At 45.9% G+C, this 24,005-nt stretch overlaps 1 protein-coding gene across 4 annotated transcripts in view; it reads right to left on the bottom strand.

The window, feature by feature from the left end:
• Nucleotides 1-24,005, bottom strand: part of BCORL1 (BCL6 corepressor like 1) — a 916,214-nt gene that overhangs the window by 438,791 nt on the left and 453,418 nt on the right. For all 4 annotated transcript variants that reach the window (XM_078688449.1, XM_078688448.1, XM_078688450.1 and 1 more), the window contains one exon: nucleotides 19,993-20,083. In XM_078688449.1, coding sequence (XP_078544575.1) covers nucleotides 19,993-20,083 — 91 coding nt within the window. The remainder of the gene's footprint in view (nucleotides 1-19,992; nucleotides 20,084-24,005) is intronic.

Genomic DNA, 24,005 nt, shown 5'->3' with positions numbered 1-24,005 from the left:
ACCTGGACCCGGAAAAGCAGCAGCAGACCCCTCACTTGCGCAAATGGCTGCCGTGACGAGCTCCAAGAGCGGCGCACGCCCCCTACGCATGCGGCATTACTACGCATGCATTGTAACAGAATGCATACTAAAGGCAATGCGTTGTTACATCGCATGCGTAGTAACATTTGCGAAGTAACAGCATTCGTACAAACAGACGCGCACTAATAGCTGTTCACCGTAAACACGCCCCGTGGCTCTTTTAAGTTGGGAGATTAAGCCCCCTTGAATCCTGAGGGTTCCCAGGGTCCAACTAGCCCATTAGGTACCTCCAAGAAGCGCCACAGACCTGCATTGCAGAGAGGTCTAAAAAGGGGGGACGGCCTAGACCAACTCTCTGCAACGCAGCGTAGGGGCGCTTACTTAAAGCACCTGGAGGGCTAGATGGCCTCCAGGGGCCCTCAGGATTGTAGGGGAATTATTTCCCCAACTTAAAACACGTCACAGGGCGTGTTTGCACACGTCACCTCAGGCTCCGTCCCGTCCCTTCACCACTGTGTAAACACGCCCTGTGGCCGTTTCAAATTGGGTGATTAAGACCCCTTGAATCCTGAGGGTCCCTAGGGTCAAACTAGTCCACTAGGGACCTCGAGTAAGCGCCACAGAGTTGCGTTGCAGAGAGGTGTAAAAAAGGGCACAGCCTGGACCACCTGTCTGCAACGCAGAGCAGTGGCGCTTACTGGAAGCACCTGGTGGGCTAGTTGGCCCCCAGGAGCCCTCAGGTTTGAAGGGGAATTATTTCCCCAACTGAAAACGCGCCACAGGACGTGTTTGCACACGTCACCTCAGGCCCCGTCCCCTCCATTCACCACTGTGTAAACACACCCTGTGGCCGTTTTAAGTTGGGTGATTAAGACCCCTTGAATCCTGAGGGTCCCTAGGGTCAAACTAACCCACTAGGTACCTCCAGTAAGTGCCACAGAGCTGCGTTGCAGAGAGGTGTAAAAAGGGGCATGGCCTCTGAACACATCTCTGCAACGTAGCTCCCTGGCGCATACTGGAGGTACCTGGTGGGCTAATTGGCCCCCAGGGACCATCAGTATTGAAGGGGAATTAATTCCCTAACTTACAACTCGCCAGGGGGCACGTTTTCATAGTGGTGAAGGAAGGGGGCGGGGCCTAAGGTGACATGTGGGCAAACACGCCCTGTGGCGCGTTTTAAGTTGAGGAATTTTTGGTCCCTTTTAAATAATTCGAGCCCCGGGGAGGTGGCAGTCTCCGGGGCGTGTGGGGGAGTGAAGGGGGAGGTCGAGCCCCCAACACAGGTAGTTATTTATTAAATACTGATGGGCCCCCCATTATAATATAAACATTGCCCCGGGACTTGGCCCACCCGGGGACTAATTAATAATGAAGCGCGTGCTTCTTTTTTTTCTATTTTCGGCCGGATCCGCGGATCCTCCATGCATCCTGCGATTTTTAAATAATAATTATTTTTTTTGGGGGCCCTGGGGGTCCTTGTGGCCTAGGGTGTCAGGGTGTTTCTACCCTGCCCCCTTTTCTTTTTTTTCGAGTTTGTTTTACTGATTTTTTGTGCCTCGGTTCTACGAGGCACAAGATGGCTGGCAACACTTACTGGTTTGGAGTGTTGACAGCCAATTAGCATGAAGCTCGTGATCGGGAGGGGGCGCGGATCCTGCGCGCCTCTAGATCGACTTTCTTTTAATTTTGATTTTCTCAGCAACTACTGAACGGATTTACACCATTTAACAAACAGGGCTCTTTCTGAACCAATGGCTACCTTTTTGCCAAATTTAGTGTAATTCTGTTCAGCAGTTCGGGCTGTAGGCGTGTCTAAAGTTTCCTATGGAAAATTGCATGGGGAAAACACGTTTTGGGTTTTCTCGGCTCCAGCTTGCCGAATCACCGCGAAACTTTCAAGATAGGAGCGGACCGGAGCGGGCCATAAGTTTTGAAAATTTCGCGAAGATTCGTCAATCGGCGCCAAAGTTATTGGGAATAGAATGTTGCGATTTTCCTATGGTAACTAGGTCCTAACTATAACTACCTACTGGCGACCACCGGTAGGAGAAAAAATATATATATATATTATATATATATATTTATGATGCTTTGTCTCATTATGTTATTTTTTCCTTACATGAGATCAGCAAACTACATTAATTTACTCTATCCTCTTAGTTAGGTTCCCTATTTCGAGGTTGAGGTTGTGTCTAGATACTCTCTCATGTACCTGTGCTCTCCTACTTCCACATTATATACATGCAGTATTTTGTATATTTTTGTTTATCGTATGTGTATTCTTCTATGGGTGTGTTTTAGCTAGCTATATATGTATATGTGTATTCATACATAATTTTATGTGTGTGTTTTTTATACATATATATATATATATATCGTAACATGAAATTAAACTTGGTTTAATGGTACGTATTTATTCCTTGACATTTTTCTATTGACTGTATATTTATTGATGGGATGAATTCGTGATTATTTATTAAAAATTGTATTCTAAGGTGTATATATATATATATATATATTTTCATGTATATGTATATATATTTTTCTATTACGATTTAGGTGTATTTATTGGGCTTTTAATAATTTTTTCATATTATTTATTGTTAAGAGATGAAATGTATTTATGAATGATACACAGTCTACTGATCTCAGGGATCTGAGAAGTTTCTTATATCGTGATGTCTCTATCTCTTTTATGATGAATGGTATTGCACTTTATTTCTCGCACTCTTTTGCACATATATTTTACTCTCACTTAGCACTTTATTGTCTACCACTGTTCAGCCAAAATTGCACATAATGTTAAGCCTACGAAATTGCCACAGGCTTACTACATACTGGCTTCATCTATTGGTACATTGCTTATATACAAGGTATTTTGTATTATTGTTTCTGTATTTATACAGTTAATGAGTTCTATGATGTGTATATATTTTTACATCATCATTACCTTTATATGATGTATGCCTAATATTTGGATTTATCCAGAAATATGACTTTGTGCTGTGCAAATTGCATTTATACTCAGTGGTAGTATTTTTTCACTGTTTATTTATCACATGATGTCACCGTGAGGAGGTGGTTCTTTAACACTGCATAAAAATAATTTCGTCTATTCCCATGTTGCAGCGTGATCAAGGGCATAATTTGCCAGAAACGCGTAGCTGATCTCTATGGAATAAATAAAACTACCTATGCTGATTCGTTTGTGGTCCGTCTCCCTTGTTTGCGAGGCTGTGACCTGAGACGCCTAGAAATCCGAGGAGGGAGGGAGGGAGGGGGGTAGGTAGGTAGGTAGGTAGGTAGGTGTGTGTGTAGGTGTGTGTGTGTATATACATATATATATATATATACACACACATATATATATATATATATATATATACATACATACATACAGTTCCATACACACCAGCCATCCGCACTCCTAGAACGGGTGCTTCCCTGACGGGGGTGTACCAGTCTATGTATCATCAATTTACAGTGCTTTCTTTTCTTTATCGGGACGATTACCTGAAGGAATTTGGGAGATGTGATATATATATATATATATATCCAACAAACAGCGTTTTCTTTTCCGTGAGTCAGGAATCCTCCACGCCACAGAATACGCAGACACGGACCAGATTAAGGTGCGATTTCTTTATTGAGTGCAAGTTAGCCGCATGACGTTTCGGCTCCGAAGAGCCTTGTTCACATGACAGTGTCCACATCACTGAGTCGTTCTTTTAAAGTGCCAGCATCTGATGTAAATTGGGTCACATGTTAGGGCTAAGTTTGGACATAGTGAACATACTATTGCTGAAGTTTCCTTAAGGTCTTATACAAAAAAATATAACATTATTTTGTAGGAAGCTGATCAAACAATCAAGGTTAAATACCTATTAATGTATCATGTTAAAACCAGTATATTGTACATTTCATTATCACACATTTGGTAAAATGTTATAATTGCATAAACATTTCAACTGTATACCATGATTATACATAAATGACTGTAAATATACCACAAATTGGTGGGACAGATACTTCATAATATTAATCTTAAAGTGCTAGTGCTAAAGTGCTACTGCAAGTTCAATGTGCAAAATACGCAAATGTGCAAATAGCCATGTTGTCAGATACATAATTCTTGTTCTGTCAATGGTGCAAATAAACGCATAAATGTAAACACAGTTTCATGAATTTCCTTCCCACTTCAATGTGTATTACATTTAAGGTTAATCCCCTCGTTTGTTTATCGTAATGTACAAAATAAAATCAGCTACATTTCCAATTTGTTCAAATATTATCCTTAGGTTTCTTCAGTTACAAAATGGAAGACCTTGAATTATCCATACATTTGGTGTTTTTAGTGAATAACAACAAAAAAGTTCATAAATTCATTTTTAGTATTCTGAAAATCAACTATTGGGGTATAAGGGCCCTCTAACTTGGAACAGATACAGCGTGCCCCTGTGATAAATTCAAATATCAAATCAGTTCGCAACAGTAACTATACATTTGAGACCTGCGTCAATAATTGGTTAATTCTTACTTTTCAAATAATTAACATGATATATCCCAGCCGGGTATAGTATCAAGTAAATAATATAAATGAGATGACCTAGTGCGCAATATCTAATCAGTTCATGGTAAACATGTGTACATATCCTCTGTGACGTTTAATCCTGTCGGTGCCTTAGTATTGAGTAACAGGATATACCTGGTCTCAAGTTTTCTTAATTTGGCCTCTCTGTCACCACCACGTCTATTTGCATTAATCGTATCTATAACGAAATACTTGAGTGAGCTATTGTTACTCTAGTGGTGATCACGAAAATGCCTCGCAACAGGGTAGGTATTGTCCCCATTGGTAATAGCCCTTAAATGTTGCAGTATACGTTGGTGCACAGGAAGTTTCGTGCTCCCAACATATTTCAATGAACATGGGCACTGCAACACGTAAATAGCGAATTCGGTTTTGCAAGTCAACACCTGTGATATCTGATGTTCTGACTCACTGAAACCGTCCCTATAAGTTTTGGTGTTGACTCCATGGCCACACGCTTTACACGTCTTGCATTTATAAAAACCCCTGTTGGTTTGCCACCAGGTACTCTTCTTGACTGGTTCTGGATTGGTGTCCACTATTTGATCTTTTAGGGAGGGTGCCCTACTGTATGTTAGAGACACCTTCGTGGGTAATCCCTCACCAATAATGGGGTCACTTTTAATTAGGGGCCAGTGCTTGTTGACAATCTTATAGATGTCACGAGATTGTCTGCTGAAACCAGTAATAATTCTGAATTTGGCTTCTTCCCCCTATATATATATATCCCACCAGATAAAGTACGCATATGTATATCTGCATCAACATATAAATACATAATTATAAGATATGTACAAAAGAATGCAAAAAAGAGGAGGAGGGAAGAACAGAGGTTCACCTCCTTAGAAAAGATTACAGAGAACCGCTTTTCCCACAGACATGTCTGCATTGCTGGCAGCTTCCAGACAGTAGTGCTTGGTAAAGGTGTGCCTGCTGGACCATGTTGCAGCTCTGCAGATTTGATGATGAGGCACCCCAGCAAAGAGAGCAGTAGAAGAAGAGATTGCTCTAGTAGAATGAGCTCTCGGAATGGCTTGTAGCGGTCTACCCGCTTGCTGATGACAGAAAGAGATTGCAGCAGAAATCCAACGACCTATGGTCTGTTTGGTTATTGGATGCCCTTTGCGCATCTTTCCGTATGCAATGAAAAGCTGATCAGATTTCCGTATTGAGGATGTCCATTGCAAATAAAATTTTAGACATCATTTGACATCAAGGGTGTGTAAAGCCCTTTCCGCAGGTGACTGAGGATCAGGAAAGAAAGTCTTTAAAATCACTGGTTCATTGAGATGGAAATCAGAAGATACTTTAGGCAAAAAAATGGGGTTAGTGCTGAGCACTACCGAGTCCCTTGTGAATTGGAGGTAAGGCAGCTTAAAAGTGAAGACGTGAATGTCACTGACTCGCCTGTCTGATGTGAGAGCCAACAGCAGAGACATCTTCCATGATACAAACTTCAAGTCAGCTCTATGAATAGGTTCAATGGGGTGTCGCATGAGTTGTGACAAAATAATGTTAAGATGCCAGGGTGGAGGTGGATGGCGGATGGGAGGAAACATACGAAGCAAATCTTTGAAGAACGGGTGAATGATCCGAGAGGAATAAAGAGAATGTGAACCATCTTGTCCGAATCATGAGAAAGCCGATAAGAATACTTTAAAGAATAGAATGGGAAAGACTTTGCCAAATGTAGAAAGAAAGGCAATAATTGTTCCGGTGTTGCACGGATAGGATGAATGTTGGCGGCTTAACACCAGAGGCAAAATCGCTTCCATTTGAGCATGTAGGTTTTTATTGTGGAGGGCGCTCTAGCATTAGTTAAGACCTCCCTACACTCCGAAGGAATGTCTAAGTGAGCAAATTCAAGGAGTTCAGGTGCCAGGCTGCTAAGCGCAGAGATGCAGGATCCAGATGGCAGATCTGCCCGTTGTGAATGGAGATTCGGTATTGGTTGTAATTGAATGGGATTGCATTCTGAAAGAAGGAGGAGTTTGGTAAATCAAAACTGGCGAGGCCACCACAGAAAATGAGGAGTAAGCGACAAGGTTCCTTCTTCATCTTCGGAGAACACTGGGAACGGTATCGGCGGAAAAGCGGAGGAATAGATCTGTGACTAATTCATCAAAAACGTATTCCCGCACGAGTCTTGTTGGGGAAGCCAACTTGCGTAGAACGTGTATTTGCGGTTTAGACTGGTCGCAAAAAAGTCCAGATCGGGTCGACCCCATTTCTGAAATATACGATCCAAGGTTGATTGATGGAGCTCCCACTCATGATTGGACACTGTCGACCTGCTGAGGGAGTCAGCTAGGATGTTGGATACTCCTGGAACATGGACTGCCACCAGAGTTATTTGATTAAGGAACGCCCAATCTCAAATTTGCTGGGCTTGTTGGGACAGCTGAGTGAATCTTGTCCCTCCTCGTTTGTTTAGGTAGTGCATACTTGTCCGTCAGGATCAACACTGATGCTCCTAGAATAATGGTGCGAAAGGATTTCTGGGCCAGGAAGATCGTTAGCAACTCTAAAAGATTGATATGCCAAGTCCTTTATTGAGCATCCCATTTGCCGTTGACTGTTAATCCTTGAAGGTGTGCTCTCCACCCTTCGAGGGAGACGTCCGTGGTGATGAGGAACCTTGGAGCTTCCACTAGGAATAAGAGGCCTGCTGCCACGTTCCTTTTGCAAGTCCACCAGAGTAATGCCTTCCGCATCTGAGGAGTGATGCGGCTGAGATCGTCGAAGGACCCCGAGACCTGTAGCCAATGCTTGTTGAGCTCCTCTTGCAGGGGTCTCATCTTGAGACGCCACTTGGGGACCAAAGGAATGCAGGATGAGAGCATCCCTAGAAGTGACTTGAACTGTCGGACAGAAACGCACCTTCTTGATCGTAGTAGTTGGGCACGCTTTGCACAGCTTTTGTTGTTTTTCGTTTGAGACAAAGGCTTGTGTCCGTAGAGTGTCTATGGTGGCTCCTAAGAACGTTCTTGTTTGTGGTAGAATGAGTTGAGACTTGTCCAGATTGATGGAGAGACCCAGAGACTGGAAAAGAGACAGGCATTTCTGAGTATGGATGTTTGCGACTGCGTAAGAATTCGCCTTGCTAAGGCAGCCGTCTAAATAAGGAAAAATTTGAATTCCCTCTAGACGAAGGTGCGGCGACACCAGTGCCAAAACTTTGGTGAAGACACAGGGCGCGAAACGTAGTCCGAAGGGAAGGACTTTGAACTGGAAGTCCCTGCCAGCTACTCTGAACCTCAAGCACTTTCTGTGTCTGTGTAAAACCGGGACATGAAAGTAAGCGTCTTGGAGGTCGAGGGTGGTCATGTGATCCCCTGCAGAGAGGAGTTGAAGGACTTCTTGTAGAGTCAACACATGGAAAGACTGTTGCTTGAGATATTTGTTTAGGGAACGAAGATCCAAGATGGGGCGCCATTCTCCCAGTTTCTTTTTTATTAGAAAAAATCTGGAATAAAAACTGGTGCCTCTTTGTAACGTTGGAACCACTTCGATCGCTCCCTTTTTTAACATCAAATTTATCTGGGAGAAAAGCTATGTGAGATGAGCTGGAGGCGGGCCTTTGGGAGGAGAATCAGAGGAAGCTTGGTAAACTCTAGAACGTGGCCTCTGGCCACAATGTCCAAGACCCATTTGTCTGTTGTTATAGCAAACCAGGATGAGTAAAAACGGGATATCCTTCCTCCAACTTTTGTAGGATTGAGCGGTAGAGCAGGTGGCAGTTGTCACTGCTTTTATGACTTATTCAGTCCTCAGTAGGCTGACTTATTTCTGTTTTGTGAATAAGACTTAGTTGGATGTTGCCTGAAAGATTGCTGTCGTTGTGAAGAGTAGCGTTGATTACCCTGTTAGGACTGGTATTGCCTGGACTGATTATAGCCTCCTCGGTTGGAGAAGGATCCAGGACCTCCAGGGCCACGAAAGGGCGGTTTCCGAAACTGAAGAGTACCGAGATACCTTGCCGTCTCGGTATCTTTTTTAATTGCTTGTAGGGGATCGTCAAAATGCTGACCAAAAAGAGACTCGCTGTCAAAAGGCATATCGATTATCTTCGTCTGAACTTCTTGACGAAAAGATGTGGACTTTAACCAGCCCTGTCGCCGCAGGAAAGCAGCACCTGCCAGTTGCCAGAAACCCGTAGATGCAACATCCACAGCAGAATCGATAATCTCAGCCAAGATTCGTTCTCCTTCCTGGAGGATCTTGAGCGTTTCTGCCTTTGATGGCTCAGGTAGCATGTCGATGTAGGGGGAGATGTCAGATCACATCTGCCTATCATAGCGGCCTAGGATGGCCAGTGAGTTAGCTGCACGGACAGTAGTGGCTGCCATGGTTGAAACCTTTTTTCCAATTGCGTCTAGACGTCTCCCATCCCGATCCGAGGGAGCTGAAAATGGAGAGGAGGGATTCCGTGCTCGGCGCGGCGCTGCCTGGGCAATAACTGAATCTGACTTAGGCTGACCTATTAGACAAGCTGGTGAGTTATGCGGTGCCTTGTATTTCTTTTCAAGGTGAGGCAGGACCGCCGGAATGGAGGCAGGAGTCTGCATGACCTTCAGTCCTTCCGGCCAAATAAAGTCAATGATAGGGATAGTTTGCACTTGCTTCCTTGGCTGGTCTTTAAAATCGTAAAGGAAACAATCATCCTTCCTTGTTTCCATGGGAAGAAGCAAACGTTGTGCTGCTCTTTCCATCAGAACATGAAAACCTCCGATGTCAACAGGAGGTGAGTCAACAGGAGCCGGAGTGGAAGGAGACAGCGTTTGTATTTGATAGGCATCTCATTCAGTAAGGAGTGACCTATCATCCAATTCTCCTTCTTTCCTGTCATCATCCATGGTGTGAGCTTCCTGATGATGCGACATAGAAGGTACTGGAGAAACTGGTCTGGGCGACCTCAACACTGTAGACGATTGAGGAATGGGTGTTGGTGGGACTGAAGGATCCGATTCAGATGGAAGTAATCGGCGGTAATAATCATCTAACATGTACTGTAGATTGTTGAGAAGTGATAGAGGCAATTGTGCCGTAGGGTTTGTTTTTGGAGCTGGAGGAGCAGTATCAGGGTAATAGTCTTTGATATTTAATGAAGAGTTCTGAAGGGCTCCTGGCAGTACAAAATTTGTCATCCTCTTCAGATTCATCATCTGCCCCATAATCCAGTAACTGCTCGGGCAACGCGAGAGGAACTCTACAGGGGACGTGTGAACTGGGGAGAGGAGTTGGCCTAACGGCTAGGGTGCTCGACCTCGGACCTGGGGATCTGGGTTCGAGTCTCGGTAACGACGCCAAAACCTCCTGTGATTCTGGGCAAATCACTTAATCTCCCCGTGCCTAAAAAATGAAAGTAACTGGAAACGGAAAATGTAACGTAACTGGAAAAATATGTAAAGCGCTCTGATACCTGATTCGGTTCGGGTCTAGTTCGCGCTATATAAAACTGCAAAAAAAAAAAAAAAAACCTCCAAAGAAGATCCAGGCCTTTGAAGTAAGAAAGGCGCTGTTGTCGACGGTGGCAATGGCGTAGACAGCACTGCAGATGTCTTTGAGAATGCTGTGGCTGTGGATGATGACCAAACTTTAAGATCAGTGCAGGAAGATAGCATCAACGAAGCAGCCATCGACGCGGTAGTCGCCGACGAGGCGCGCCAGAAAGGGGCAACCATTGACATTGGAACCGTCGACGAGGCGGCCGTCGACAAGGCAATCGTCGACGATGCAATCGCCATCGACGGAGGTCTTCTTGCTCTTCATCGACGGAGGGGCGTCGACGGTAGACTACAATCTCTTAGTCGACGAGAAGGCAGTGGCTGACGTGGTTGGTCTCACTGAGATGGACACCAGCGTCGAGGGCGAAGAAGCAGACAACAGTATCATCTGAGGCTTCGGAGACGAGAAGGTTGTAGTAGACGTTGTCGTTGCGGCAACGGCAGGCTTCGTCGACTAAGAAGTTGTCGTCGACGAGGGACCCTGTTTTTTAGGTAAATCTGTCGGAAACAGGTGTGGAAGCCTGAGATTTTACAGTCTTTCTCGGGAGTGTAGAGGGCAGAGTTTTACCCTTACTAGGTGGAGGAGCCCTTTTGGAAGTGGAAGGCAACTCAGCACTCTTAGAGAAGTGCTGTTTTTTCAACACCTTAGCCCCAGGAGAAGTTAAATCCATGTCGCTAGTCCTCTTTTCAGAGGCATCAGTCCTGACAGATGAAACACTTTAAACCTCAGATAAAGGGTTGTCTTGATCCTTAATCTTCTGTAGCCACAGAAGTAGACGTCCCTCTCTGTCCCTCAGAGTTTTTTGAGGGAAAGTTCTGCAGATCTTGCAGTCTCTCACCTGGTGATCTGGATAAAAGCAATAAATGCACTTCTTGTGGGGGTCTTCAGAAAACAGCCGGAGCTTCCCACAAGACTCACAAGAGTGATTTCTTAGAAGAAGACATCATGAATTGAAGAAATTCTGAAGAAACCGGAGAAGTACGGAGCAGAGCTCAGGGAGACTCCCTTCACACGACGTATATAATGACTTGGACGGGTCATGAAAGTGGAAGTATTTTTCTTATTAACTTGTAGCTATTTTACTTCTTGGTTCTAATTTACCTATGATGTGGGTATTTTATGCATATTTATTGCTATTTTTATGTTCTGTTGGACTCCCGCTCCGACGACGGGGAATGATTCAAGCATGTGAATCCATGAAAGATACCCCAATACTGGAGAACAAAACAAGTCCGTTCCTAGTCTGCTTTCTGCCAACCTGGGAGGGATATAAGGGGGGGGGGTTGCCCCGATATGCCCCCAAGGGGGACAGAAATGCTGTGGCTATTTTTTTGGTGGGTGGGGGCATTGTTATGTTCATTCTGGGCAGTCCCCACACCCACGCATAAAAAGAGCCAGTGTAATCCGCTGGCGCCTAGTGGGCTTTCTTCCCCCGGGGGGGGGGGGTCAGAAATCCTGTAGTGTTTGCAGGAGGGGTAGGGGCATGGGCATGGCAGTTTTGGGCAGGCCCCACCCTAACTCGTATATGGCCAAAAAATCCCTGGGGTCTACTGGGTTTTTTGCGCACCCGGAGGGGCATATTGGGAGCTACTGCCCCCATCTGTCCCCCAGCGGAAAGACTGACATTTTTGCGGCGGTGTGGGGGCATTGGCATGCCTATTTTGGGCTGCCACCATCCTAATTTAAATATGCCAAAAGAAAATCCCTGGTATCTATTGGGCTTTGAGCCCCCGGGTGGCAGATTGGGGGCTACTGCCCCCATCTGCCCTCCAGGAAGGGGGCAGAAAGGATGTGAGGATTGCGTGGGGGTGGGGGCAAGCCCATTTTGGGCAGCCCCCACCCTTATTTTTATATGCTAAAAAACAATCCATGGTGTCTAGTGGTCTTTTTGCCCCCTGCGGGGGCATATTGGGGGCTACTGCCCCCATCTGCCCCCAGGGGGGCAAAAAGACTAAATTGTGCCAATTTTAATTGGGGGAGCAAAGGCCCTTCCACACGGGGCCGCTCCCGCCCTCCCTGGTGTCCTAGTGGGTGGATCCCAGCTTGGGGATCACCCTCCTGGGGCGATCCTCAAGCAGGGATCCACTGGGGAGATTCTCCCATTTCCAACGATACCTCTCCAGTCCTTCTACATGCACAGGGGGCTGAGATAGCCCCCTGAGCACGTAGAAGGTGAAACCGAAATGAGCCTAAAGGCTCATTTCAGTTTCGGTATCAGTGAAATGACATGCGCGCTGATCGTCGTTTCACTGAAACAGGGAGGGGGTGTCCTTGGGAGCTGGGGAAGCTCTTCCCCAGCTCCCGAGGCTCTTTATCTGAAAAGGGAATCCCTCTGGTGCCCAGGGCGGTTGCTCATGACGGCCTGTAGCCGTCATGAGCACACGCCCACTGTGTCTCAAGAGGGCTCTAGGCCGTCATGAGCACCGAAGGACTACCAAAACGGGTAATAAAAGTACCTCAGAGGTATAAAAACATTGTAATGTTTTGATTGTAACTAAATGATTTATTTTTGTTCGTATAGGGGAAAGATGATGTGGTATTGTAACGGTATTGCTAATACATGGTTTTTCTGGAATGTATTTCTTTGCATGACTTACCTCTTTTCATTAGTTCTAGGACCCATGTTTCATGTTCTAGGACTATGGCTTATGATGCAGAGGCATGCAGCGATGGTTGTCAGAGGCTTGAGGTGTCTAGAATTTGAGGTTGCGGTGCCATCGTGGGCATCAAGTATTGAATAAATCCTTAAAAATTACAACGCAATCCTGTGGAAATGTATTCCAGGTTTTGAGGCAACATTTCTCAAGATGAGCCATCTTTCATTACTGTCTCACTTGTGAGGCAAGTTTTACCTAAACACCGAAAGCTGACATTGAACAAAGGAAGTGAATAAAAAGGCACCAGAGAAGGATTTACAGAGATGCCCGAGCTGACTGTCTAGCAGAAAAGGAAAATGCTACTTACCAGTATGCATCTGTTCTTGGCATGTAGAGCTGCAGATCCACACACTGTGCATAGATCACCATCTGGTGTTGGGCCCGGATGTTTGCACTTGATAGGTGACTCCTCCTTTGGACAATAGTGCACATGGGAATCGGCTCCATCTTCAGATTGTTTTTTCGCCAGCAGGGAAATGATGGAGTTTTGTGAGAAACAGAAAAGATGCCCATGTATGCTGCATCTAAATAAGATAATACTGGAACAGATAAAGGTAGCCGGGGAGGTGGGTGGGCGTGTGTGGAGCTGCAGCTCTACATGCCAAGAACAGATGCATACTTGTAAGTAGCATTTTCCATTCGAGGCATATGAGCTGCAGATCATACACTGTGGATAGATTGTATAGCAGTCCCCCCCTCTTTAGCGGCCACCACCAGTATCGGTTGCAGTTGTCTGAAATAGTGTTTGGAGTACAACTTGGCCAACAGTAGCTTGTTGTTTGGCGTGCACATCTACACAATAGTGCTTTGTGAATGTGTGCGGTGTAGACCATGTAGCTGCTTTGCAGATGTCATCTAAGGGAATTTCCCTAAAAATGCCATTGAAGCCCCTATCTTTTGGGTAGAGAGGGCTTTAGGTGGAATAGATAATGTATGTTTTGCTTTGTGATAGCAAATTTGTATGCATTTGACAATCCACCTTGCAATTCCAGATTTTGAGATGGGGTTGCCTGTATGTGGTGGTGAGAAGGACACGAAAAGTTGTTTTGTTTTGCGAAAAGGTTTTGTTCAGTCACTGTAATAAAAGAGTGCTCTTTTTACATCTAGAGTATGAAGAGCTCTTTCTGCGACTCTTTGTGGTTGCGAGAAAAATATTGGCAACTCCACAGACTGATTGAGATGAAATGGAGAAATAACTTTAGGGAGGAATTTTGGGTTGGTTCTGAGAACCACTTTGTTATGATGGAGTTGTAAAAATGGTTCTTGAATAGATAGTGCTTGTAGTTCACATACTCTTCTAAGGGAAGTAATGGCCACCAGGAAAGCGACTTTCCATGTAAGAAATTATAACTCGCATTTGTGCAGAGGTTTGAATGGAGGGCCCATTAGTCTTGTGAGAACAATGTTTAAATTCCACACAAGTCAGGGTGGTACCCTGGGACAAATTATTCTTTTGAGACATTCCATAAACGCTTCGATGGCAGGTACTCTGAATAGCGACAAATGTCTGTTTTGTAAGTAGGCTGCTATGGCAGCAAGGTGTAACCTAATAGATGTGTATGCTAGATTACACCTTTGGAGATGTAGTGGATAACCTATGATGTGTTGAATAGACACACCTAAAGGATTGATGGTGGTGTTGTTACAGTATATTAGGAAACTTTTCCACTTTGCTGCATAGCAAGCTCTAGTGGTGGGGCATCTAGCTTCTCTGATAACGTTCATACAGTCAGGGGGAAGGTTAAGGTAGCCAAACTCTAAGACCTCAGGAGCCAGATCGCTAGGTTCAGCTGTGCTGGGTCCGGGTGCCTGATCTCTCCATGTTTCTGGGTTAAGAGGCATGGGGAGAGGTGTCGTTTTTGGTGTGGGACTACATATAGTTCCAGTAATGTAGTGTACCACAGTTGTCTGGCCCATGTTGGAGCAACTAGGATGAGAGTCAGTGAGTGTTGCTGCAGTTTGCGCACCACCAGTGGAATGAGTGGGAGAGGTGGAAAAGCGTACGCTAATCTGCCTGACCAACTCATCCACATCGCATTGCCCTTGGACAATGGGTGTGGATATCTGGCGGCGAAGCTTGGGCGTTTGTGTGTGGCGAAGAGATCTACCTCTGGCTGCCCCCACAACTGGAAAAACGGTTGAAGAACTTGCGGAAGAAGTTCCCACTCGTGAATCTGTTGCGTCTGATGACTTAGCAGATCTGCTACATTGTTCTGGACTCCTAGAACGTGTTTGGCTAGGAGAAAAATGTTCTGAGTAATAGCCCATCTCCATATGCTCTGTGCTAGCTGAGAGAGCTGTAGGGAGTGTGTCCCGCCTTGTTTTTGTATGTAGTACATTGCTGTCATATTGTTTGTGCGGACTAGGACAGCTTTGCCTGATATTTGTTTCTGGAATTACTTTAACGCTAGCAATATGGCTAGGAACTCCAGGTGATTGATGTGGAATAGCTTTTGTTGAGGTGTCCACGTACTCTGTATGGTGTAATGTAATAGATGAGCTCTCCAGATGGAGAGCGATGGGTCCGCTTTTATCACAATTTGGGGAACTGGCTCGATTAACAGTCGCCCTTTGGAAAGGTTTTGGGTGTTCCACCACTGCAGAGAGCGATGTGTGCGGCCGTCCACCAATACCAGATCTGTCAACTGACCTTGAGCTTGGTTCCACTGACGTGCTAAACATTCCTGTAATGGATGCATCTGGAGTCTTGCGTGAGGTACTATGAATATGCAAGAGGCCATCATCCCTATTAACTGCATGAACACTCGAGCTGTAAGAGAGTGTTGCGGCTGAAATTTGGTTATGAGCCTTTGTATGCTTGCTATCCTGGGTGGACTGGGATATGCAAGTGCTTTTGAGGTGTTTATTGTGGCTCCAAGGTACTGTTGTATGCAGGACGGCTGTAGATGAGACTTTGCGTGGTTTATGGTAAACCCTAAGTCGTGGAGTAGTTGTATTGCGTCGTGTGATGTACACACTGGTTGTATGAATTGGCTTTTATGAGCCAGTCGTTTAAGTATGGGAAGACGTGAATTTGCTGTCTCCTTAGGTGAGCCGCAACTACCGCCAGACATTTGGTGAAGACTCTGGGTGCTGTGGTGACTCTGAATGGGAGTACTTTGAATTGGTAATGCGGACCATCCACTACAAACCTCAAATATTTTCTATGAATGGAAGTAGGCGTCCTTGAGGTCTAGGGTGGCAATGAAATCGCCTGGTGTGAGAAGAGGAAGGACCTGTTGAAGTTTGACCATGTGAAAATGGTCTGACTGTATATAAAGGTTTAGGGGTCTGAGGTCCAAAATGGGTCTCAGAGATCCTTCCTTTTTTGGAATGAGAAAGTACAGGGAGTAAACCCCTGTGTTTTGTTGATGCAGGGGAACTGGTTCTATTGCATGTTTTTGTAGGAGGGAAAGTACCTCTTGCTTTAGCAGTGATAAATGTTCTGGTGACATTGGGTGCTGTCTGGGTGGTATGTTTGAGGGGGTAGAGGTGAGTTCTAGACAAAAACCTGATTGAATGATTTGTCTCACCCACCTGTCGGTAGTGATGTTGTTCCAGACAGGTAGGAATTGTAGCAATCTTCCCCCGACCGGAGTGGAATGGTCCTGGGGGGGAGTGGAGGGAAGTCATTGAGTAGGGGTGGAGGCGGAGCGAGTATTGTTGGTTTTGCCTCTCCCCTTGTTATTATTGCCTCTGTAGCCTCCTCTGTGATAACCTCTGGTAATGAGGTCTGGGTGGGAGTGTTATAGGACGTGGAGGGGTTGTCAGAGGAATAGCCTCTGGAGGTGCCTCTGTAAGAGGAGCGACGAAAATAACGTCTGGGAGCTTGTGATTGTAAAGCTCCTATTGATTTAGCCGTGCCAGTATCTTTTTTCATCTTTTCTAGAGATGAGTCTACAGCAGGGCCAAATAGGTGTTTTTGAACAAACACCTGGTTAAGTATGGTAATTTGGGCTTCTGGTTTAAAACCTGAAATGCATAGCCATGCTGGTCTATGTAGAAGAACACTTGTGTTAATGTCTCGTGAGGCGGTGTCTGCCACATCTAGAGCGCAACGAATGGAAATGTATAAGGTCGTTGGCTTTGGTTTTGTATTTGTCAGGAAGGTGTTGCAATAGGGTCTCCAGCTCGTCATAGTGTGGCCTATCGTATCTCGCCAGCAAAGCTTGTGTGTTTGTGATTCGCCATATGTTTGCTGCTTGTAACGCTGTATGTTTACCAGAAGTGTCCAAGAGTTTTGATTCCTTGTCGGGAGGCGTAGCATCGCCTGACGTTTGTGAGTTGGCCCTCTTTCTGGCATTAGAAATCACTAAGGAATCCAATGGTATTTGTCCACTGATATAAACAGGGTCTGCTGGGGCAGATTTGTATTTCTTCTCTATCCTGGGGTTAATAACCCTACCCCTAACAGGATCTTTGAACACCTCAGATGCGGGTTTAATTACCCTCTTTAACATAGGTAGGACAGAAGTGAACCTTTGGGTTGTATCGAATGTGTATTAAGAAATCCTCCTCTATAGGGTGTGTATGTAGATCTACCCCATGGTATTGTGCAGCTCTGTGAACGAGTTAGTTGAAACCCATGGTGTCCTTTGGAGGGGAAGGTCTAGAGGGATAGATGTCCTCTTGTGGTACATTAGGGACATCTGGTGTATTATATTCGTCTCATGGGTCTGGGGTGTAAGGCTGCCCTGGATCTCCTGGTGATTCATCGTCTGCATTGTCCCCCCCGTCGTTAGAGGTGTCATCATCATCCTGTGGTCGAGGAGATGGTGAGGGAAGTAGAGATGGAGTAGGGAAGTGGTGTGGAGGGGGAGTTGGAGGAGGAGGTGGAGAAGGTGGAGAAGGGAGTCTGAGAGGAGATGTTGCAATGTCTCTCTTCTTTGGTGGAGATGGAGCCGGTAGAGGCTTGTCCATTGGTATCTTTTTGGAACTGAGAGTCAGTTGACCTCTTTTGGGGTCCTTTAGAAGAGTTTTTTGGGTGGGATCCGGTTGAAAAAGCTCTTCTGGTGTAGGCTGTTCTTTTGCCGCCGATTTTTTTGTCTCCGAAAGTTTACATGGCACCAAATCTGGAGTAGATTTAGGCTGTTTTGGCTGAGAAGCGTGAGGTTTTTTAGTATCTGAAGGAGCCTGTAGAACCGGTTGTTTTTTAGATTCCGAGGGTTTTTCCGGTGCCGAAGTTTGAAAGTCCTTACTCTTTGGAAGTGGCTTTTTACTCCGTTCCGATGACTTCGCAGTAGAGGGGTCGGTCCCAGTATGTTTTCAGTGCCGAGGTAGTGGTCGGCATGGAGGAGGATGACGGTTCCGGATGAATTTTTCGGAGTCGAGGGGTCGGTCCCAGTATGTTTTGATGCCGAGCTAGTGGTCGGTACAGAGGAGGACGACGGCTTCTTTTTGGGTGCCGGGGTTTTGGTTTTGGCCCCGGGGGCAGGCTGACCCGATCCCGAGTGGCCTAAAGGCTTGTTTGTCGACTTCTTTGCAGGACCCGAACGCGGGGCGTGAGAAGTATTGTCCCGGAGTGCACCTAGGCCCGAGGGTGAAGGTGTTACCAAAGCCTTTTTTAGGGGAAGGGGTCGGTTTGACGCTGGTACTTTAGACCCGCTGCCCTAGAGTGATTTCTTTGACGTCTGAGTTATCAGCTTCGGAGGCGGTGACGAGGCCTTCTTCGATCTGCTCCTGCTCTGGTACATAGACGCCCTCCTGGAAGATGTTGTTGGGAACGGATGTCGACGAGCGAGCCATGCTTCTTCGAGCTCGACGATCCCGAATTGTTTTCTTGGAGCGGAAAGAGGCACAAGCTGGGCAGTCTCTGGCCTCGTGCTCCGGTGAAAGGCAGAGGTTACACACCTCATGAAGCTCTTTGTGTGGAAACTTGGATCCACATTTAGGACACTTTTTAAAGGGAGTCCTTTCCACAAGCCAGATGTAATGGGGTAGGTAGGCCCGAAGGCCTTCGTCGATGACCGGAATGGAAGACTTCGAGCTTGAACAGATGTGCTTAGACTAGGAATCGTGATGGAAACAATACCGGATAAAAGGGTGAAGGAATCCGCGTTGAATTGGTAATGACACCGAACTGGAGTGCAATAAACACATCCGAGTACGATGGCGGAAAAAAACAATCTGACGATGGAGCTGATGCCCACGCGCACTATTGTCCAAAGGAGGAGTCACCTATCTCATGACTGCCAAAGACTTTTCCAATACAACAACAAGTGCAAACATCCGTGACCAATACCAGATGGCGATCTATGCGCAGTGTGATCTGCAGCTCATATGCCTCGAACAAAGGATATACTCTTGGGAGAACACCATCATCATCATCATCTGTCACAGTAGACCGCACTTTTCACCCTTATTACTGTGAAACACCCTCAAGGAACAAACTCGCTACCAATGCATGTACCACACAGGAATATATGCAGGGAATAACGTTTAGGAACTCTCCACTCAGGGGTGGGGCATCAAGACTTGAATGGCCCAGTCACTATTACCATTCAAAGGGTAGCCTAGGATGAGGGGGGAGTAACCACCCTTACTTAGCTTGAGGATTCATTTTGAACAACACCCGGTCTTCAGATCAAGGGTGGCTGAAAAGAACACAGTAATTTAAATACATATAACTGCAACACCTGCAAAACAGTGAAAATCTTGAGCAAATGCATAGCGATGCACTATGTTTGTGTGCTTGTCTTTCAAGCAAGTGTCAAGGTGTAGCTGTGTTGGTTACTGTGTAACTTGAAGAGTGTGTCATTTGAAGAATTGGTGCATAAGTAACAGTGTTTAAACCCCTGGACTGCTTCCGCTTTTTTGCGGCAGTGCGGCCTTTTTAAAAAACGGGCGCGGCCGCGTCGGCCATTGGCCGACGGCAGCACCAGCGAGGTAGTGCTGCCGTCGGCCAATGGCCGACGGCAGCATGGAAGGGGTTAAGGCACTGTGGCAATTTTGATTAGTTTGTCCAAGAGTGTTTCCCAAGAAGGGTCTTCTGTGCAGTTTGAAAAGTACACAAAGGAGGTCGTCTTTAAAACAAATTGCAGGAATCTGCTAAAAAGTGTACACCACTTTTAAGGAATGAGTCAAGCGTTACCATATGCAATGTTTTTTTTCATTTAAAAGAGGATGATGCAGTGGATGGGTAAAGAAACTGACTCAACTGGAAGCTTATCGCAAAGAAGACCTATCCCACCCAACTTCCATATAAAGGCGGGTTACCTTGGACAAGCCACTGTTTACACAATCATCTTGTGATCCCACACCCTGTGAGATGCCAGTCTTGGAATCCACACCAGACAGAGAGGTTATTCTGCCAAAAGAAAAAAAGACAACTATAAAGATAAACTGTCACATGTTGGAAAATTAAGACTTTTTTAAATTTTATTCATATCACAGTTATGGTGTTTCATTTACCCATTAAAACAATGTAAAACAGTTTACTGAACATAATGCAGAAGCAAGAAATCTATTTTTTGTGAAGTGGAGTCATGAAACTGAGTAAGTCTGCACAGCCTGCAGTGCAATGCAGTAAAAAAAAAAAGACAGGATGCCTCAGCGAAGGAGTAGGAACTGATTTCTTTACTGATGACTAGAAGAACACAGACCACATGTCCCAGTGTGACGAGAGCAGGCCCTTCCTCAGAGTGGTACAGATGATACCACACCAATGGTAGGTAGGTAGGCAAAGAGGTGCATTGGTGTGCAACTCTTGTTCAACTTAGAATTCAGTGGTCGGTCTTTTCACTTTGCTAGGAAAGCCAAGATGAATAGAAAAGTGAAGTACAGGAGATGGCTGAGATTATGCTAGGCCGTTTATTTTGTTTACAGGTTCAGCCCTTCTTTACATCTCCTACTTCGGACATGAGGATCTGGGTTCGAGTCTCGGTAACGACGCCAAAACCTCCTGTGATTCTGGGCAAATCACTCAATCTCCCCGTGCCTAAAATGAATGTGTGTCCTCATGTAACGTAGCTATGTAAAGAGCTCTGATACCCGATTCGGTTCGGGTCTAGTTCGCGCTCTATAAAACTCTGCAAAGGTTTTCCTCTCAAAGGTTTACTGGGACGACAACATGCAGGGCAACTAAAGACTACATCATTACAATTCAGTCTCAGCACAATTCGAGATGACTTTAAAAAGGCACAGGAAATGCTCTATCTTCCGCTTATCCCTCCCACTGCAAATAAAACAGGTTCTACATTTTGAGGCCAATCAGAACTTCTATGCGGGCTGTAACTAGAAAATGTATGGAGGGTTGTGAATGAAAATCCGGTAAACCTTTAAAAAAAATTCATAATCGCTCTACAGATTCTTCCTGATGTATATGTTTACGAAACTACACATTTTCCATTAAAAAGATCCAAAGGTACCTCACAATTCATGAAAACCTGTCTTATGCTACCACATACTTTAATTACTTTAATGTCAGTGGCATTCCCAACACGTAATCGGTTATACTTAAACGATGGCGGTAGATGTGGATAAAGGATTTATTAAAGTGCAGTTAGGTCACCAACACTGGAATTCGAATGGTTCAGCTCAAGGGATTTCTGGGAACTGTGGCCTGATTTACGAAAGATATTTTCAGTCACAACCAACGATTCACCCAATTTGTTACAGTAAAAACGTTGTTTATGTAAAAACACTATATGAGTAGTCAGTAAAGTATTACTAACTTCTGTAAGAGACTTGTGACTTCATAAGGATTTGTTTTTTGGAAGGGGTGTGTTGCATTCCTTCCACACAGCGAAAATTGCCAAACGGTGACAATGTATTGACTCCGAAAGGGGAATAAGCAATTAGCCCAATAGACAGCATCTCCTATGCCTATTTAAAAAACAAAAAGACCACTGCCTACTCTCAAACTTTAAAAAAAAATATATATATAATTTCAAGTGTAGCCCTGTTTCTTTAAAAAAAAAGGCCTGCATAAAAAAATATATATATTTACATAAATGCGAATCCAGCAGCCCAACACCTCTGTGATGGTATACAATGAGAGTTGGTCGCAAATTCCCATTTATTTCATTAATATTCATGAGACATGTTGGATTGCAACCACCTTCAAATTATAATTTGGCAAACAGATATTAGTACAACATAAGTGGGTTCACAAAATTCGACACAGGTCGCAAAAACGGCATTTTGTAACCAGTGTTTAGTACATCAGGCCTAGTTACTACTAAATTGTGCACTTAAATGCACAATGGGCAAGTACCACTTGAAAATATGTGAAGGCCACTTCACAGGGGTTTGGGAATTCTATGTCAGGACCTGAAGCGAGGATTATGCTTATATTCTCTCTTCGCTTTATTCATATTTTATGCACAGCAGCTTTTTAATAAACCAACAACAACCACATTTCCCATAACACTCGGGAAAAGAAAAACTACAGTCTCTATCAAGTCGTTCTTCACTCTTCATGAAAGGTCATCCCATAAATCATTCTGCCACATCCTGCACTTCCTCTTTCTTCGCTGCTCAGCCGCTAGAGATAGGTGCATTTGGTTTCTCTTCCGATTACTGTTGTGGGGAATGTTCTTTTGCTGTGTGCGTTCTTGATTGGGGTTTTTTTTTTCTCCCTTTCCAGATTCCCTACTCGCCGCCGGAACACTCGTGTGCTCCTTACGCGGCTGCCCGTTTGCTTTGTGTGCGGTGCGGTCTTCCGACCGCTAGAGGCCGCTGTGGGGGGCGACGCGACTGGGGTCCCGGAGCGTGGTGACAGCTTTGCTGAAGAGAATCAGACGCGCTCCGGTCACCCTTACATGTCCGCGCCCGGCCCGCCTGAGAATCGCCCAGTTCGTCTGGGTCTGTAACCTTGCTTGGCCCTTTGTAAACGCCCGCTCGGCGGGTCGGTAGTGGTGCGGTGCACCGGGGATCTCCTCCCGCTCACGCCCGATTGTCAGAGAGGTCGGGTAGGTACAGTTGGAGGGGGACACCTTGCATAGGCCCCTCGGACACCCTGTCAGGCGGCGGATCCCCGTGGAATTGAGAGAGAGTGGGTGTCCTTGGGCTGTCTAGCCCATGAATTCGAGCCTTTGGCCACTTTGCTTGCCTGAGAGACCCTCAGCCCCCAAATTTCACTGCTTGAAGCGGGAACAGAGTTCCTTACTGTGTGACAGCCAGTGTATATACACGGTGCCCAAGACTGGGCAGACAGGTGCTTGGAATTTGCTCGCTATGGAGCACGAGTATTATGAGGAAAAGCACAACTCCCTGGCCTATTTACAATGGGACTACGACTTTTACGCCAAGGAGGATGATTCCATTCACAAGGAGGCGTCCGATCTCATGACCCCGATGGAGCAGCGTTTAGCCGACAAAACTGAGCAACTCTGTGCGAAGGTGGCCAACCTTCCCCTGCAGCTCCAGGGACGTCGGGTGATTCTGGTCAAGCCTCCGATGGTCACGGTCCTCCACCTCCTAAGAAGAAGTCTGTTGGTGAGGTGGACACGGATGCTTTTGAACGCATCAAGCAGGCGTTTCTGGAACACACTGCCCCCATTGTTCTTCCCCAGGTCCTGCCCCCGGAGGCGACGTCCCCGCGCCGGCGTCTACGGAGACGCAGCAAGGGGATTCCCCGGATGCTTCGGACGATGAAGCTGGTTCGTCGCGCTCGTGGAGGCCTTCAGGCACAACGGACACTCCCAAGGCGACGATTGCAGATATGTTGGACCCGGATGACATTGTTCATCCCCGCTCTGCGGAGTGGGTCCCGGCAGAAAAAGCGGCCTTGTACTTGGCCTCCAGCCTTAGAAAGATATTGGAGAACGAGGCGCGGAGCAGACTGAGGGCTGAGTGTCCCCGGCCAACTTTAGAGGGCAAAGTGTCAACTACCCCAGACATTGAGAGCAAGATGGCGACCTTCTTAGCCAAGTTCATTAAGGAACCCAAGAAGGGGATAGATCGCTCCTGGCGCGCTTGTCAGGACAAGTTGCTTGACATCACCGGTCCCCTCGCCAAGATACTGGACATGGCAGAGGAGGCCCGCGTCTCAGGGTCTCTGATTGATCCTGAGGTGCTGTCAGCCTGGGCTCAGCGAGCGATATGTTTCGTAGGTAATGCTAACTGCGCCCTCTCAACGGAGAGGCGCAGGTCCTTATTGATTATGGTCAACCCCAAGCTTGCGGACTTGGCAGGTTCCGAAGCAGGAGCCTCAGCGTAAGGAGGGCTGTTTGGGGAGCCGTTTATAAAAGAACTTGGGAAGTTCGTAGCCACGTTCACGTCACTTG

Source organism: Lissotriton helveticus, chromosome 4_1 (assembly GCF_964261635.1).
Source record: "Lissotriton helveticus chromosome 4_1, aLisHel1.1, whole genome shotgun sequence".
NCBI classification, from domain to species: Eukaryota; Metazoa; Chordata; class Amphibia; order Caudata; family Salamandridae; genus Lissotriton; species Lissotriton helveticus.
The sequence above is the reverse complement of the archived record's forward strand: the minus strand, read 5'-3'. Positions and strand labels throughout refer to the sequence as shown.